This window comes from Gorilla gorilla, chromosome 15 (genome assembly GCF_029281585.2).
Source record: "Gorilla gorilla gorilla isolate KB3781 chromosome 15, NHGRI_mGorGor1-v2.1_pri, whole genome shotgun sequence".
Taxonomy (NCBI): Eukaryota; Metazoa; Chordata; class Mammalia; order Primates; family Hominidae; genus Gorilla; species Gorilla gorilla.
This window is the reverse complement of record NC_073239.2, coordinates 19982110-20000942: the sequence shown is the minus strand read 5'-3', so window position 1 is coordinate 20000942 and position 18833 is coordinate 19982110. Positions and strand designations below refer to the sequence as shown.

Below are 18833 nucleotides of genomic sequence, written 5' to 3'. Positions count from 1 at the left end.
AGTCAGCTTCCCTGGGTGTAGACCGCAGCCACACACATCCCTGGGGACTGTTGGGGAAGCAGTCTGAATCCTGTGTGCACAAGGAGCCTTCTGGATTGTCAAGTAGCAGTGACAGAGTTCACGACCCCGAGCAGTACAAACTCCCAAATTCACGAAAATATTTCTCTTCTTGTTTATTATTTTGATTCACATTCTCCACAACACTAACTGCAAATATTAATAACTTTGGCTGCAAAAAAGCATACGGTACACTTTAGATTAGACTTACAGTGAATAAAAGTGAAAATTCAGAAGTAGGCAGAACCACAGGGCCTCTGGGAGCTTAATGGAAGACGAGGGAATTACATCCATGTGCAGCGTCGGTGTCCACTGTCTTGGGACTAAGTCTCTTTCATATTTAAACAAAACTCTTTCGAGAGGGCTCGCTGGTTTGGAGAACCCTCACAAACGCTGCCACCGAGGGCCAGGGGCCCAGGACAGTGGCTGAATGTGGCAGAGCCTTGGGCTCCATAGTGAGTGCCCCACGCACTGGCAATCGGTCGACTTGGGGCTGTGCGCTAGCGTTAGCCGCCTGTGGTTCAGTTCCCCGCACACGCCGTGGCCCGTGCCTCGAGCCTGTGTGGCTAGTGGTTGGCCGGTCCACCTGGACTGGGGGGTCGCCGCAGGAAGCTGGCGGTAGGAGGAACCTCCCTGGCCTTAACAGTGGCCCCCACCTGTGGCTCGGGCTCCCCGCACCTCCTGGTTTCTTTGGCCGGCCTATCTTCTCACACCTGCGCTCTCGCCACCTGGCATGGACTGAAGTGAGGTAGAATCGGCAGGTGACACAGATCCTCTCCTGACAGTCCCCAGAGGCCCGCATGACAGATTTTGCTAAGACAACTCCCTCACCCCTGTGCACGGTGGCGCCCGCCTCCCACCTATAGTCTTAACTTCAATTCTGAGATGTCCATCGTTCCCCGGAGGAGGTCTCCTCGGGCCCCTTCTCCCTTCGAGTCATTCATATTCAGACCAAACGCTTTCATTTGTTTATTCAGCATTTTACCAGCCTGATTTTGCTGTCTTTTTGTGCCGCTTCTGGGAAGATGTCAAACACCCATTTTCATTGTATTTAGTCACCCAGGTGGGGAGCTAGTCTGAAAGAGACAGCGGAAGGAGTTTCCTGGACTGCGCTGTCGCTCACCGACCCGCACCAATCACCATGCAGCTTGCCCTCGGACCCGCCCCTTTTAGGGCGTGTCCCCAGTGAGTGATAGACGGAGCCGCCCTGCCCTGCTCAGCCCAGCCCACGTTGCTGCTTAGATTGAAATGCAGAACTCAAGCCTCTTTCATCGGGGCACAGACTTCCTTTTACTTCTTCCTTTTGCCCTCTCGCCTCCTCCTCCTGGGAAGAAGCGGAGGCGCCGGCGGTCGGCCGGGATAGCAACAGGCCGGGCCACTGAGGCTGTGCGGAAAGTTTCTGTCTGGGAGTGCGGAACTGGGGCCGGGTTGGTGTACTGCTCGGAGCAATGGGTGAGTGGCGGCGGGGGACCCTGTCAGAGCCGGGAAGGGAGGGAGGGAGCGAGCGGGCAAGGGAGGGAGGGAGGGAGCGCGAGGGCGCGCGCCACTAAGCGCTCACATTCTCTATTGACTTTGCTCGTGTTCCTACAAGTTGTAGGAACACGCTAAGGGTCAGCGGCGCACAGCAGTTCAATGTGAACGCTGGCTACTGGGTGGCTGTTGATGCCATTTTCTGATTTTAAGAGAAGGGAGCTGTGGCATCAGCGAGCCCCTCAGCCCGAGTAGCAAACCAAGTTTTGTTTCACACGCGCGCACACATGCAAACAAAACAGGAAAAGAAAAGAAAAGAAAACAAACAACAAATAAAACACCCTCTAGCTTCCCCTAGACTTTGTTTAACTGGCCGGGTCTCCAGAAGGAACGCTGGGGATGGGATGGGTGGAGAGAGGGAACGGCTCAAGGACTTTAGTGAGGAGCAGGCGAGAAGGAGCGCGTTCAGGCGTCAAGACCGATTTCTCCCCCTGCTTCGGGAGACTTTTGAACGCTCGGAGAGGCCCGGCATCTCACCACTTTACTTGGCCGTAGGGGCCTCCGGCACGGCAGGAATGAGGGAGGGGGTCCGATTGGACCGTGACGGTTTGGGGCCGTTCGGCTATGTTCAGGGACCATATGGTTTGGGGACAGCCCCAGTCGTTAGTACGGGACGGGTGCGTTCGCCCAGCCCCCGGATGCGTAGGGAGGCCCGGTGGCAGGCGGCTGTCCCAAGCAGCGGGTGCGCGTCCCTGCGCGCTGTGTGTTCATTTTGCAGAGCCAGCCTTCGGGGAGGTGAACCAGCTGGGAGGAGTGTTCGTGAACGGGAGGCCGCTGCCCAACGCCATCCGGCTTCGCATCGTGGAACTGGCCCAACTGGGCATCCGACCCTGTGACATCAGCCGCCAGCTACGGGTCTCGCACGGCTGCGTCAGCAAGATCCTGGCGCGATACAACGAGACGGGCTCGATCTTGCCAGGAGCCATCGGGGGCAGCAAGCCCCGGGTCACTACCCCCACTGTGGTGAAACACATCCGGACCTACAAGCAGAGAGACCCCGGCATCTTCGCCTGGGAGATCCGGGACCGCCTGCTGGCGGACGGCGTGTGCGACAAGTACAATGTGCCCTCCGTGAGCTCCATCAGCCGCATTCTGCGCAACAAGATCGGCAACTTGGCCCAGCAGGGTCATTACGACTCATACAAGCAGCACCAGCCGACGCCGCAGCCAGCGCTGCCCTACAACCACATCTACTCGTACCCCAGCCCTATCACGGCGGCGGCCGCCAAGGTGCCCACGCCACCCGGGGTGCCTGCCATCCCCGGTTCGGTGGCCATGCCGCGCACCTGGCCCTCCTCGCACTCCGTCACCGACATCCTGGGCATCCGCTCCATCACCGACCAAGGTAGGGGCTCAGAGGCTGGGCGTGTGGATGTGCAGCGTCTGCCCCCGCACTCTCGCGGAGGTCCCAGTATCTGCAGCCTCAGGGACACTGTCTTTCCCACCATCTGAGGCTTTTTCCTTTGGAAACGTAAGGAGTCTTCCTAGGGGGTGTTCTGATCTCATTAACTTGAAACTCATGCCCCTGGTTTCCTTGCCACACACAGTCTTCTGCCTCATCTCAAACTACCAGACCCATAACATCCCCCCATCCCCAACACATGGTTCGCATTTTCCACCCTCCCCCGCCTCTCGCGCCGAGGCAGCCTCAGCCCGGCTTGCTCACTTGGAGAGTGCGGCCGGGGCTGGACTTGGGGCGCAGCCCGGGAGGCCCGAGCCTGCTTGGGGCTGCCGGCTGCAGACTCCGCTGTGGGCAGAGCAGCTTGCTTGGGGATCACTACGGCCGGGAGAAGTCTGGCCGGGAGGAGTCCAGCAGGCCTTGGAAATTGAAGTATTCTCCGATTCTGGTAATCAGGCCAAATTTGCTCAGGCAGGAAGTTCAAATGTCACCTAATTGGTTTCGTTCTTATGCTTCACTTCATTTTCCTCGGAAATGGAGGTCCTGAAGTTACTACTAGTAACTTGCATGTAACTCATTCCCAGACGAAGTCATATTCACATTCTCTCTCTCTCTCTTTCTCTCTCCATTCACTTTCTAACTTAACAGACTTCACTGTATATATCTTAGGAAGGGAAGTGGCATCAGCCACTGCAGTGATGGAGATAAAATGCGGGCAATTCCATGCTGTCCTTTTACTGTTCTTTTCAGTTAGCCTGCCACTTTCCTTTGGGGTCCCCGGGTCCCCGGGTCCCCGAGAATGCAAGTGGATATCTATCTAGTTCCTGCATGTTTTAAGCAGTGCCACCCCACTGTTTCTTTCCTTTCTCACCCCTGACCTTGCCTAGTCCTAAGCGTCCTTTCTGCCTAGTCAGAAGGATTCCCCGAGCCCTCCTGCCCAGTCCGGCTTCCGCAGGAGACCTGAGTTTGTTTTCTTTTACTGAGTTTTTTTTTTTTTTTAAGGCGTTAACTTTTTTCTTGGTAGGGAGAAAAGAAAGTCTAAATGACCTAGATGCAGAATTTAAATAATGTGTAGATAGTCCACTTTCTTAATTTCTCAGCCTAAAGTTTTAAAAGTGTAGAGGAAAAATTAAATAGGAAAGGGGGAAATAGTTTCTTTAATTACTTCCTGCCTTTCTTGGTTGCCACCACATTGGCACAATTATCTTTTTAAGTAATTAAAGCAGGGCTCTGATTTCTCATCTTCTTGTTTTCTGACTGCAAGTTTACAAGAGCCCAGTTTTGTCTTATTTGGAGCTACTTGGAGCCATAGTTGGAGAGAGTTTGCCCTTGATTTATAGGATAAACTGACCTCACTGACATTTAAAGGAAGCCCCTGTTCATGGGAAAGTGTGAGATCAGCAGAAATGGGGGCTCACAGGGGGATCTCAATTTCTTAAGATAACTTCAGGCTTGTGCCCACCGACTGCCTTTTGTCTGGGAAGGCAAAGACAGACAGGCAGTTCTGGACCAAAACACAGTTTCCTGGTGCAAATGGGGCTCAATCTAATTCTTGGGGGTGGTAGAGGAGGAGACACAGTGAAAAAAAAAAAAAAAAAAAAAAGGCTGACAGAGTTTAAAAGAAAACTTTTCCTGCCTAGGGATCCTACCATCAGAGCAAATGTCAGTTGGGAAAGTATTGGAGAATGGAAAGGAGCAACTTTTCCTTTCAGATATTATTGTGATTTTGGATGCCAGCTTTAAACAACCCAGTTTGTGACACATTTGTGATTATAAAAATGATCATTTCTACAAAAATGCTCACACTTTTAAAGCACTGTGTTAGATGGAAGTGTTTAAAATCAAGTTACAATGGCTTTGCCAAACCACTCCTCCACCCATAGGACCCAAAGACAAACATACATTGTTTGTAGCCTTCACATATCTCTTTGAAACTATACCTGGTCACTGAAAAACGCCAATAATTCAATATTCTCAACCCCAGGTATTATAGTAATTACTTTACACCATACAATTTTCTTTGCATCTCCACCAAGAACAGAAAGAATAACTGATGGCATTACACCTTAACACTTAATTTTACTTTCATTTTCTTAACCTATTTCATTTTCTCTTTCTTGTATATATATATTTTAAACTCTTTCAGGAAAACCCTGCCACTAACACCCATGGCATATATAGTGGTAATTGCAAGATTTATTTTTAAGTCATATGCACATATCACATATGTAATGTGTAGAGGTAGAGTATCAAGGGGAGCCCTATGCACACACAAAGCAGAAATCTGTGCATGTATATTTTGCACTGTATCGTGGGAATAATTTAGTTATTTGTTTGCAAAGGACTGTGCAGGTCTTTTTGTTCGCTATTGACATAAGTACCAGATCCCCACAGTGCAGTGAGCACCAGTGCAGGCACCCTTAGGTCAGACGCTCCTCTCTTTCTTTTCAGCCAGCCCCACTGCCAAAACGTTGTCAACCCCCAGTCGGCCTTGGGTTAAGAATGAGGAGGTGGAGAACGGCACGTGCAGCCTTAAGGGTTCCTTCTCTGATTTAGGTTTCTTCCACTCCTTTGCCCTGGGAGAGCAAAGGGGCGGAGGGAAATCAAAAACCGGTTGAAAAAGAAAAAAGTATCTTCCCTCAGGCGTGGGTCAGAGAATTTGGAAAGGCCTACTCTGAGCGGAGTAAAACTTCACCAGGCCCTGGGCTGGCAGCACAGGAGGTCGCGGCTGGGCCCAGCGCCCTCGGGAGGCCAAGGGCAGGGAGCCGACCCAAGGTCTAAGCCCTCCAGCTCTCCGTCGCGGGTTTGGGTCCCGTCTCAAGAGTGGGGCGCGCGGGCTGGGCCTCCGGCCTGACACCCTCTCTTCTCTCCATCAGTGAGCGACAGCTCCCCCTACCACAGCCCCAAGGTGGAGGAGTGGAGCAGCCTGGGCCGCAACAACTTCCCCGCCGCCGCCCCGCACGCGGTGAACGGGTTGGAGAAGGGAGCCCTGGAGCAGGAAGCCAAGTACGGTCAGGTGAGGAGGCGAGGGTCCGGCCAGGTGGGCCGCGTGGCGGCGGGGATTTAGGCGATGGAACACTCGGGTCCCTGTCTGAGCTTCCCGCGAGAGAAGCCCAGGCTGGCGTCCCTTTGCTGCTACGAGCCAGATCCTTCGTGGACCGGGGCGAAGCAGAGGCCTGAGCCTTGGAAGGCGGAGCTGGGACCTCGACCCCCGCCAGGGGCCGGGAGCTCTCGTCAGGGCGCGGGGGGGTCTGGGGCGGCAGCTCCCCGGGGCGAGGCTCTGGGAAGCGCCTCCAGGCCTGTCGGCCTCCGGGGGCTTGGGGAGGCGGCTGTCATTGGGGGTAGAGTTAACCAAAGAAGGCGCTTCTGAAGGGCCGGGCGGAGCAGCCCTGGGGCCTCAGAGCCGCGCCTTCACGCCCGCGAAACGCGCGCCCCGGGTCTCGGCGGCTGCAGGGTCCTCACGTTCGGACTTTCTCTCCGGTGGCTCTCGGACAAACACGCTTGGCCAATCCTGCGGAGAGGGGCACCCAGATAAACGTAACAAAGCTACCATTTTCTCGACTAAAGGTCACATTGTAATCTCCCAAGGAAGTTAGTGAGAAAACCTCAAATTATACGGACTGGCTGTGGACCGTTTAATTTTTCTTTCCCTCCGTCCCTCCCTCATGTCTCCAAAGGAAAATTTAAAACACTCGTGTTTTTATTTCCCCCCCCCGAGAAAAGCTAAACAACCACCACAACAAAAGCCCCAGATTTAAGTCTAAATTCATCACCGTCCTGGAGTCAAGAGTTCAAAACTCTCAAAAACCGGACCTTAAGGCAATGTAAAGTTTCCCCAGCAGACCCCAGTAGGTTTGCAAATCTCTTAATCCCAAACTCAATTCCAAAGCCTCAAGCTATTCAGTTTTCGTTTTATTATTTTGAAGACTTAAAATTTTTAATGTTTTCTTGTCTGTCAAGATCAGCTTTTAAAATTAAGTGGAATTTGTTCCTCTTATTCACTTGAAAAAACATCTTAGTCATTATTTTCTGTAACAAATTCCACTTCCACTTCCTCTTCCCTCTCTTATTTTGTTGAAATAGAATCAGAATACATATTAGTGGCTCTCCAATGGCAAATAACACAGAAAATAGCAAGGAAAGAGAGCCCTTTTCCTTAGTCTGTTTCTACTGTGAAGAATGTCAATGAGAAATGATAAGGAAGTTTGTCATTTTCTTTTACTAAACGACCCACCCTTAATTCGTAATTTGCAAAGAAAAGGCAGAATAGTACAATGGTTAGGAGCTCCGATCTCTGGCTGTACGACTTCTTAGGAAATTATTTAATGTTTAGTCTCTATTTCTTCATCTTTAAAACAGAGAAAAGATGTTATGGGTCATAACAACCCAGAGATGTTATGAGTATTCAATGAGATAATGCAACCATATGGCACATAGTAAGCATTTATTCAGTATTGCCTGTGGTTCTAAGTGGCAGTTAAAAAGACACGTGTAAAAGTAAGTAATATTTATCAGAGTATACTTCGTTCTGAGAGACCATAGTCAAAAAGCTTCAAGGGATTTTGTTACAAACAATAGAAAGAGTGTATATAAAGCACCTACCATAGAAGCAAGCATTTAATAGGTGCTCAGTGCTTTTTATTAGGTCATCATTTATTGGAATAACATTGTGAAGTATAGAGTTGAAAAAGTTTCTAATTCCCACATGTCATTGATGAACCCAGTTTATATATCAAGCAGTCATAATCCCAAAAAAACCCTTTATACTTATTATTTATTTATTTTGAGACGGAGTCTAGCTCTGTCGCCAGGTTGGAGTGCAGTGGCACGATCTCTACTTATTGCAACCTCTGCCTCCCGGGTTCAAGCGGTTCTCCTGCCTCAGCCTCCCGAGTAGCTGGGATTACAGGCACGCACCGCCACACCCACCTAATTTTTGTGTTTTTAGTAGAGACAGGGTTTCACCATGTTGGCCTGGCTGGTCTTGATCTCCTGACCTCGTGATCCACCCACCTCGGCCTCCCAAAGTGCTAGGATTACAGGCGTGAGCCACCGTGCCGGCCAGTTATTTTTATTTGCTCTTCCTTGAATTATAGATCTAACATTGAAATTTGTTTGGAAATGCTTAATTTATAATACACTTCAAAACTAAACTGACAAATTATTTAAAATAAAAAATTTGAAGTTTTAAATAATTGATATTCTGATTATTAAAAATAGATTACATTTTATATACTAAATTTTAAATCACTAAATTATCACATTTATAAAAGAATATAATTTAAAGAAATAAGTAACCAAATAAATATTGCTCTAAATACTTAATAAGCTATTTTTTCCAGAATAAAAATATTTATATGAAACTTACACTTGCGAAGTTCTTAATTGCAATAGGCTAATCTTCTGCATTGCAATGTACTTAATAGTTAGATAATTCAAATGATGTAAAATTTCAAAACCTGAAAAGTTTCTAAGAATAATATAAATTAGTGGCTACTCTATGATAATTATGAAAATAGTGCTTAATGTTGAAGATGTGCCAAGTTCAGCCGTGCCATTTTTCTGAGCAGTTTTGAACTTTAGACATTGATTTCATGTAAGGTTAAATTGCACATTAATACTTGTTTATAAACATACAAAGGTAAAGTGTTGCCCATATATGTGCATTTCTCTTACCAATATTCAAAGGGCAGATTTATTTTTAAAAGTTATTTTTCAAAATGGAATCAGCATATTTCAACCAAAATGTAAACTCTGGTAACACGTATTTTTCCCTCTGCTTATATTATGGACAAAAACTTGAATGTCTTTGGCCAAAAAAAAGCTTTAAAAATTTTCCCACTTTCAGGGCATTTGTGATTGTTATTAAATAGTGCAAAATTATATGATACTAGTTTAATTTTATTATACAAAGAAGGAAATTGAGAATTCAGAATCATAGAGCTTAAAGCATATTTTTCTTGAGGACATCTGTAGAATTACCAAAGGGCTAAACTATGCAACTGAGTATAGATACTATTGATTACCATAATCTAGAGTTTCTATTTTCAGCTTAAACTGTAAAGACAGATGTCCTGATTCCTAGTAATTAAAACTGTATGCACATTTCAGCTATGCATATACCTATCTTTTGTCTTTGAAAATTCAGTTTAGAATATTCTAACTTGTCTTACATATTAATATTACATTGTAATTAATATTTTGCAGTGCCATTCAGAAGTCCTTATTGTCTCTGAGGATAGAATATTTATTTTGGCTTTTTCATACCCACAGTTAATATTGGGGCTAGAAGTACTTAATTCCATTTACTTCTGAATGGCAACAATGTTCTCTGCTTCCTGATGGCCGGTTCTCTTCTGTTGAAAGCATAAAACTCCAATGGAATAAAATTGAATGGCCAAAAAACCTTATATAGAGAATCATAGGGACTGGAATACATTTGCCCTTTTAGGAAGTATTTCATGAATTAATGCCTCAATTTTATTCAAACTATATATAAATAATTGTATAGTTCTTGAAAAATTTTCTACAAATGGGCATACTGTCTCAAGAAAGATACATTGCATATCTGATACTCTAAAGTAATTGGAGTGACAGATTTATAAGCTTTGGGTATCTTCATTTTGGGGTTGCAGATATTAATTTGGCAAGTTTAATATAACACTAGCTACAGATTGAGATGTCAGAAATAGAGAATAGTCTATAAATACTTGAACTTTTTAAAAGTTCAGAATTAAGTTGTGAAAATAGTTGAATTTAAAGATATAATCTGAAATTCTTATGAAGCATTTACTTGCACATGCATTTGAAGTGAAGATAGTCTTCTAGAATCCTGAATGTGATTTTCTAGTGTATTATTTTAAAAACTGGCTGTCCTCGTGGATGTACTATTCTCAGGAAGATATAAATGATATTGCACTAAATTTGTCTTCATATTAAAGTTAATTTTTGTAAATAATTTATGATTTATAGACAATGAAATCTTAGGCAAATGCCAGCAGAGTGTCTTTGAAATTCATAATGTTATGTGTTATGAAAAACATTCTTTGCCCTGGTTACATTTTAACCAGTAGTATTTCAAAATAAAATTAATGATCATATATCAGTAAAATGTATTGTATAAAATAGCAGGGAAAGGTAATTGCAAAATTTTCAAGGCTATGTCAATTTTAATAATAATTTGGAAAATTATAAAATTTAGAAAAGCTTTTAAATAGCGGCTTTCCATTTCTTAGAGACATTTAGATCTACAATATGATAAGTAAGCATAATTAAGATCTTGTTGGATGAATGTTGAAACCATATTTATAACCATCATTTCATTTTGTCAGGTATGTTTTACTAGGTCATTGCATAATGCATTAAAAATGGAAGAATGACAGAAAAATGAGTTCACCAAAAAAGAGAAAATCTTGTTTATTTTCAGATCCAAAACTTTTTCTTGCTTATGATATCGAGGTTGAAATTCTAGGTGAAGCACATCTCTATTTGTGGCTAAATCTACTTTATTATAAAGCCAAGGTAAATTCATTTTATCATAAGAGGACCAGGTTGAACTGATAAGTGAAAGCAGATTGCGGGTAGAGGACCTGGCACTGTTATTTGCATTTATCTTCACGATAAATAATGTTGAGTAGACAGTTCCCAGAATTTGAATAATGGTCTATAACCTCTAATTGCCAGACATTTGCCATACCAGTTTTATGGTGGTCACAAGTGTTTTGATACTAACGTATTTTCCTTTACTTGGAGGAGGGAGGATAAATGGAATAACCATAAATCAAATAATAAATGGCTAGGTTAGAACTTCTGTTTACTTTTTTCAACAGCTTTATTCATTTTGCTTGCTTCAAGTGTAATGCTTGTTTTGTGATAAACGGTGCCTACATTTTTGCTTTGTTTTTTAAGCCACAGTGTCACATCTTTTGCTTTCACAAACCTATACTAACTTAAGTATACATATGGTTGTGGAATGCTTATGATGTATCCTGTTTTGTGGGGATACAAGATGATTAAGGCAAGTCCCTGTCCTCAGACAGTTTACAATCTAGCCCTCTGCCAATACAGTTCCTCAACATATTCACCAAAGTTACTTTTAAAAAATTGGTAAATCTGTATTTTGAACATTTGGAACAAATGAAATTAAAACTTGTACTTTCATTCTTCTTGTGATAACCTTAACTAGAAGAACTACATTGCATCTTATATATTTTTTTCTAGACTATTTCCGTTAATGTCAGTGTGATGAAGTTGGTCTTTTCCTAAAAGTATTAAAACAAAGCAGTAACTTACTTTTTTCTAGGGTATGCAATTTAGTCTATTTTGCTTTGTATTAGTAAATCTCCTTCTCAAATTTAGGTAGAAGATAGTTTGCTATAGAGAGCACCTTTGCACAGTTCTTTCAGGGGAAAGAATTCTCATGCCTTTCATGGAAGATCCACATGAGAAAGGAGTTGATGGATTGAAGTCTTATTTATGGAATCTTTAGGTAAAGTCATTTTCAAAAATGAGATTTCCATTACATGCCCATTGCTGGGGTTTCATTTGGAAAATTTGTTTACTCTTCCCTGGGGATTCCGTATGTTGGTTGATTTATAAATCATATTTACAATCCAATTAAATAGAGTAATTTAGCATGTTTGCTCCCACTTATTTATAGTGTACATTTGGTAGTCTCTACTCAGCCTAACTAGCTTTTCAGATTAATTACATGCCCTTCACTGAAAACATTAAACCGATTTGGGACGTTTAAGTCATGTACTCTTTTACTGGAAAGAATAAACAAACATCAGTGCTACCTGTAGTTGTTTTCCTTTGCGGTGGAAAATTTTACTCTTTCAGTGATTGCTTCATAAATAACAATTACTTGACCCAATAGAGATTTATATCTTTTACTAATGTTATGTGTCAAAATTAATAGTGAGAAAATTGATGTGTTTATTGAGTCACTAAAATGAATAAATAATGAAGGCGGCAGGAGGCAGGTAAATTTTAAAGCACGTTTACTTGCTCCTTTTTTTTCTAAATTTATAAATCTGAACTTCAAAAGTAAAAAGTAAAATTAAGACAAAACTCTCCAGACCCCCAAGCTAGGTCGTAATTTAACCTGAGAGAAAACTAAGGGCTATTTTTATACTGTTTAAGTTTAAAGATTTGTTTTTTTTTTTAAGCAAACGCTTTAGCCTCTCCTTGCCTTTTTCTTTTTTCTTTCTTTCTTTCTTCCTTTTTTTTTTTTTTTTTTTTTTTTTTGAGATGAAGTCTCACTCTTGTTGCCCAGGCTGGAGTGCAATGATGCGATCTCTCGGCTCACTGCAACTTCCGACTCCCGGGTTCAAGCAATTTTCCTGCCTCAGACTCCCAAGTAGCTGGGATTACAGGCACCTGCTACCACACCCGGCTAATTTTTGTGTTTTTAGTAGAGACGGGGTTTCACTATTTTGGCCAGAATGGTCTTGAACTCCTGACCTCAGGCAATCCGCCCGCCTCAGCCTGCCAAAGTGCTGGGATTACAGTCGTGAGCCACCGTGCCCGGCCACCTTTTTCTATGAGATGAAATCAACCATCTCCGAGCTTCTCTTCCTACCCTATCTTTCTGCAGTACAAAGGGATTGCCTCACTAAAATGATACTAAATAAATATTGTGGATTTAAGAGAACTTTGAAATATTTAGTACTAAGAATAATGACATAAAGCAAGTTTGTGCATTAAGTATGAGAAATTGGACAAACATGGAAAAATTTGCTCATTTTTTTACACTTGATAAATGAATGTAATTATGGAATAAATAAGGCACTAGAAGTTAATACAGGCCTAAATCCAATGTCCTGCCTGCACCTAAATTCCAGGATCATTATCTAAGATAAAAGTTCAATGCAGCATGCCTCTGAGGGCCATCTTCTAGGGGGAACATCTCTGGGCAAAAAGAAGTGAGTCCATGTAAGGGGACCATAGACATTGCAACAAAACAACTCAAGAGTCCAAGTAAATGGGGCAGATCAATGAGCAAGAGTTCCAAGGGCAAAGGTGTAAGAAAATGGAAGATGACTAAGCAAGGATTTCAGAGAGAACTGTAATTTTGAATGATAGATAAAATACAAAGAAAAAAGAATGGGTAGGAAAAATTTAGCTGTGATGAAAAATAGAACTCGCCAACAGTTATGTTCTGCTAACTAGAACATTGTTTCTGCCATGTATAATATTAAATTTTTTAACTTTATGTCCCTATATGATGTTGGCCAAAGATTTTTATTATTTTAGAGGTAATTTTAATGTTAGCATTCCTATTTCATTATTGTTAGTTCACATTGGCATCAGTAGTATAAAATATTAGTCAATGCTGGAAATGAAAATATTAGTTAACACCACATACAGATGTGAACACCTTTCCATAACTGAATAGGATTTATTTCTTTCCAAACTCATTTATCATAGATTATTGGGACAATTCTAAATAAAAATGATTAAAACTATAATCACTATGCAAAACTAGATTTTTTTCCCCTGTAATTTGATAGTTCTCTACCTTGATACCTATCTCCTGAGAGCCTTAAAGTGTGTCTCCTTTGAGACATAATCAGCCATTCTCAAAAAGTGGAAGAAACTATTTTTTTTTTAGAAGCTAAGAAACAGATGAGGATCTGACAATGAGAATCATGTTCTAGGAGAGAAAAGAATTTGTTACCAGATGTTGTCTCAAAAGATGCACTAGTTTTAAATTAAATTGCATCTATCTTTTAAGTGTTCAGGAAAAACAGTATGATATGCTACAGAGGACCCTGCATTGGGCAGGGGTGATAAATTCTTTTAACACATGGCCACTGACTTGCCAATTGGTTGAGGGTACATGGCTAAACCTCTTAATCTATATCCTTGTATAAAAAGAGGATAAGATTTCATTTGTATTCAACAGTTATGTGCGGTAGTTTCTTGATTTAAAAAATGCAGCAGCATCATTCTCTGGGACCCTTAAAATACACTTTAATTTCAGTTGAACATTGTGTTGTATTTGTGACACACTATCTTGTAATTATGATAAACTCAATCATTTATAATGAACTATATAATTCATTAATACTCATTACTCAGTAAAATATGTTGGATATTTCTTGGTGCCTGGGACATAGGACACACTTAAGAAACTTTAGCTTCCTTTCCCTTTCCCTATTTTCAAAGAACCAACATTGAAAAACACAACATGAGGTGTTTGTTCTTACAGAGCATAGACACAAGGCTAACCCCTCTAATATTTTTCTTTTTTTGTCAGAAATGCATGAGTAATGTTGTCATACCCACGTATGTATTCTATTCCATGTACATATTCATTTACTCTGCATTGAGAAAATAGTTTTTGAGACCCCACCATTGCATTCTCATAGATGCAGAAGTGAAAACAATAGCCCAAATAAATTAAATTAGAAAGTAATTCCTGTGTTGCAATTGAACGGGAAAAAGTACCTAGCTAACATACATCTGATTAACTTAATTCTATGGATTAAATCAATTTTCCTCATAAAATTCTAGTATTTACATCATATTTTCACTAGGAAATATGTTGAAATGGCAGTTCATTCATGTAACTATCAGGACACAGCATCTACACTTTATTTCTAAAGAGTATAAAAATTGAGGGGAAAAAATTAGACTACTTGAAGAAGGATGCCCAGTGTTCATGCCAGAATCAGGATTAAAAATCAGGGTGTTTTTAGTGTTGTTAATAGTAACGATACCAACAATAATTCACTGGATGCCAAGACAGCACTGGTTTCTCGGCAGGCTCGCCTGCCGGGACTGCTGCATTGTGTTTGCAAACAAAGATTTTAATTTCTAAATTCACTTCAAGAGATTTATCCACGTGGCTTTTAAAAACTCACATCACAGGACCCAAAAACTTTGCAAGCAAAATTTCCTATTTCAAAACCAGGCATATGCAGTTCTTTTATATGGGGAAAGACAGTTTCCTTTCTGATAAAACAGTCCTGGAAAAGGTACTTGCAATATTCATTTAAAAATCCTTACAAGACAAAGTGCCTGATTTTTGTATGTCCTTTGTCCAACGGGCATTTTCAATATGATCTCTTAAAATATGGTCTATATTTTCTCTAACGAAGGTCGTGTTTGTTGTGCGTTTTTTAACATGACAGGCTGCAGTCTGTGCCCTTCTTTACTGAAAATGAAAGTTATACCAACCAGGCCTGTCACAAGTGCCTCAACAAAAGAGCCAAACAAAATCCAAGTCCCAGGAAGGTTGACAAAGGCAATGAGGACAGCCGAACAGATTCTAAGAGTATTTAATTACCATTAATTCTTTTCTCACCCTGCACCTCCTTCCTGTACTTCCAAGTGGCACAAGCAAATACTACGAATTTTCTGGTTGCAGCTTTCTCTAAATGTTTGTGGAAAGAATAATATCTTGTCATTATGTTTGTTTAAGTGGCAAGACTGTGAATGTCTTTAGAATATAATAAAGCTCAAATTTTTTTAAAAAGTCGGAGAGTAGAGTCAGAGCATTGCTGGCTTACTCAGACTTAAGTTCTGCTTCTTTCTAAGAACGTGTGAAATGTTCACTCCTATAATGTGATTATTTTTCACTTCTTTTCTACTCCTCTCAGGCACCAAATGGTCTCCCAGCTGTGGGCAGTTTTGTGTCAGCATCCAGCATGGCTCCTTACCCTACCCCAGCCCAAGTGTCGCCTTACATGACCTACAGCGCTGCTCCTTCTGGTTATGTTGCTGGACATGGGTGGCAACATGCTGGGGGCACCTCATTGTCTCCCCACAACTGTGACATTCCGGCATCGCTGGCGTTCAAGGGAATGCAGGCAGCCAGAGAAGGTAGTCATTCTGTCACGGCTTCCGCGCTCTGATGGGAAATTCCGTCTCCAGCAGCTTCACCCGGGTCTCCCTGTCTCAGCACCTCCTCCCCCAATTCCCAGGTCTCACATCCCACCCCTCCTGCCCTCCAACCCTCCTGACTTGAAAGCTGGCTGTACGGACTCACATCCTTTGTGCTAATGACACTTACATATTTCTTGCCATAACTTTTCTCTTGCAGAAAAACTGACATGACTTTAGGATTTAAAAACAAGAGCAACAATAAGCATTGAATGAGACATTTGTGTTGCCCACATACTGTCTTAACATAACAAAGAAACCTACACCCTTCAAAGGGTTTAAGGAACTTTACAAACTAGTCTTTGGTAAAACCACATGTGTATATTTATTCTAAATCGTCCTGAATTTTGAAATGTGCAATTGTTGAGATTTTGCAAAATCAATAAAGGAAAATACTTATAGAAAAAATTATGCTACACCCTCTAATCAAATATGGTAACCAAGTAAGCTTTAATTCATCATTAGGAAACAAATCAATAAGTGACTTGTTTGAGTGATCCTTTGTTTATCTTTAAGACATGACCTATTTTGTTGAAAAATATATGTAGAACCCAAGCAATATCTGAATCTAGCTCTCCCTGGTGTTTTGACTTGGTTCCAAACACAATAATGTTTATATTTTCTATTAGTTTGTAAATACGGACTCTGGATGGTGCATTTGTGTCTTCATTCCGTAAGATATTCCCCTCCCCGCAGCCCCACCCCCTCTCTATTTTTTTCTTTCTTTTTTGCAAAGGTGACTTTCTGGCAACGTCTTTGTCTCTGTTTGGTGGTGGGCTGCTCGGGCTCCTGGACCTGGACTTGCCCCCAAATTTTGTGTATGCAGTGAAGGCTTCAACATCTCATGAAGGACACTTTCTTTCTACAGCAGAGGACACGAAAAACAGATAAAACAAGCCAGTCTCCCATTTTGTACCTAATCAAACAACACACATGCTAAGCATATAAAGACAAGAGGGTGGAAAATATCTGAACAAGAAGGCTCTAAAGGAAGTCACTTAGAAACTTAAGTTTAATGTGAAATGTTTTGCAAAGATGCTTAAAATGAACTTTGTGTAAAGAAAACCACTGTGAAACTAAATTGTACTGTTATTGTTGGCTTACCTGTGTGTTCAGCAATCTCAGCCCCAAATTATGTTGTAATTTAAAGAAAATGGAAAGTTCTGCTCTAATGAATGTAACAATGGCTTGCTGTGAAGTTTACATTGTTGTACAGAAGCATGTTTCGCATGCAGGTAGACTGGTGGTGGTACTAGAAATACAATGTTATTTAATTTTAACAAATTCCCTTTATTCATTTCTGAAATTACAGGACACAGTTTAACTCATAAACCTTTCTAGACCAATTTAGTTTTCACTTTAATGTTAATAACAGTTGTGGAGTATATGTGTGTGTGAGCACGTGAGTATGTGTTGTATTTTAAAACAATTGATTTTCTGGGGCAAAATTCTACAGTTTTTAATCCCTTCTGTTGAGGAAGTTCTTGTTTGGCAATATAGGCTTAAAAATATGTTTTTAGGACATTGGTACAATTCAGCTGTTGGAAAATTAACATATTGAGGGTTTTGTGGTACTAATTCTGTGCAATAACTAAAAGAGCACCTCACTGGATATGGATGTTGAAGATGGATTCCCTAGGTGATTTTAATTTCTTCCCGTCTGTGCTGTGCACAGTCTACATGGCAATGCGGTTCCACCACATCGGTTTCGTGGCTTCATTTAAAACTCAGATGGCTAGATTAGTTAGGTTTTCAAATCACTAGGATGTAAACAGTAAGCAGATTTCTGACACACGTTATGTTAGAGTGACTCCTTTTTTCAGACAGCAGATATCTTATAGAGAGCTTTGAACTGCATTTATTTCTAAAGCAACCGAAATTCAGTGCTACAAATAGAGGATTATAACTTCAGGAGAAGAATAAGCAGAAGGAGCAGATGAACTCTCAGGGCCATAGTCTTCCTTTGATCTTGTAAAACTTCCATTGACATCTGGAGTTCCCAGTCTGGTGAGAAAATAGACTATAAACTGAATGGAACAAAGATCCAATCCAACATTTTGGTGGAGACTTTAAAACCATACCATACAGGGACTCTCCTGTCATCTGAAAAACTGATGTAAGGTACAGAACTATTCTTTATCAAATGTTTTTAGGTGGCTGTTAGGGGGCTTTAAAAAATATTACTTGCTTGTGTGGAAACGCAAATAATGTTATTTTCTTTATCTAAATTAAGAAATCTCTTGTTATTGTGCTATTTATAATTTTTTTTTTTGGTTCTTGTATTTTTAAAAATCTAATATTAATGGTATTGAAGTTTCCTTTTCTCCCTCTAGGTCTTAACAGTGAATTCACATGGAGTAATTTTTAAAATATAACAGATACAATTTGCTATTCAAAGAAAATTATGATTTAAAGCCACTTTTTAAAATACGAGAAGGAAAACAGGATGGATTAAAGGGTTAACTTTTAAAGATTATTATTATTGGTTAATGTTGACATATTTCCTCTATCTCATAGATGGTAAAAGTGTTCCTTTTAAACTGGCAAATGCACTCTTCAGAAATCCTTTTCTATCTGATCCACGTGGAGAGGTTAAAGGTTCAATTTCATGGCCTCTATGCAGGCAGCGCTCTCATTGGATGTTAAGAATATTACCTGCAAGGATAGAATGCAGTTGTGCAACAGAGACACATTCTTATTTCTCTTTTTTCACAATTTTGTTTTGTTTTTAATGACCCTTTTATTGAATATTGGACTGAAATATAAATTTTAAAAAACACGTTGGAAAGGATGTACAACAGAAGGCTATGTATGTATATACAGTATGTCAAAAGCCTTTTATTTTTATACTTCAAATGCTCTAAATTAATAAAAAGTAATAATTACCATGTTATCTTTTACTTTTTATTTTCAAAATGCTTTAGTGAAATAGCCCCGTAGTAGAAATAGCCCTCGG

At 41.3% G+C, this 18833-nt stretch overlaps 1 protein-coding gene across 1 annotated transcript; it reads left to right on the top strand.

The window, feature by feature from the left end:
* Positions 1-1112: 1112 nt before the first annotated feature.
* Positions 1113-18762, top strand: PAX9 (paired box 9). Its single transcript, XM_004055093.5, has 4 exons — positions 1113-1509; positions 2306-2932; positions 5863-6002; positions 15595-18762. The coding sequence occupies exons 1-4, from the start codon at positions 1506-1508 to the stop codon at positions 15847-15849; spliced, it is 1026 nt and encodes a 341-aa protein (XP_004055141.1). The 5' UTR covers positions 1113-1505; the 3' UTR covers positions 15850-18762.
* The last annotated feature ends 71 nt before the right edge of the window (positions 18763-18833 follow it).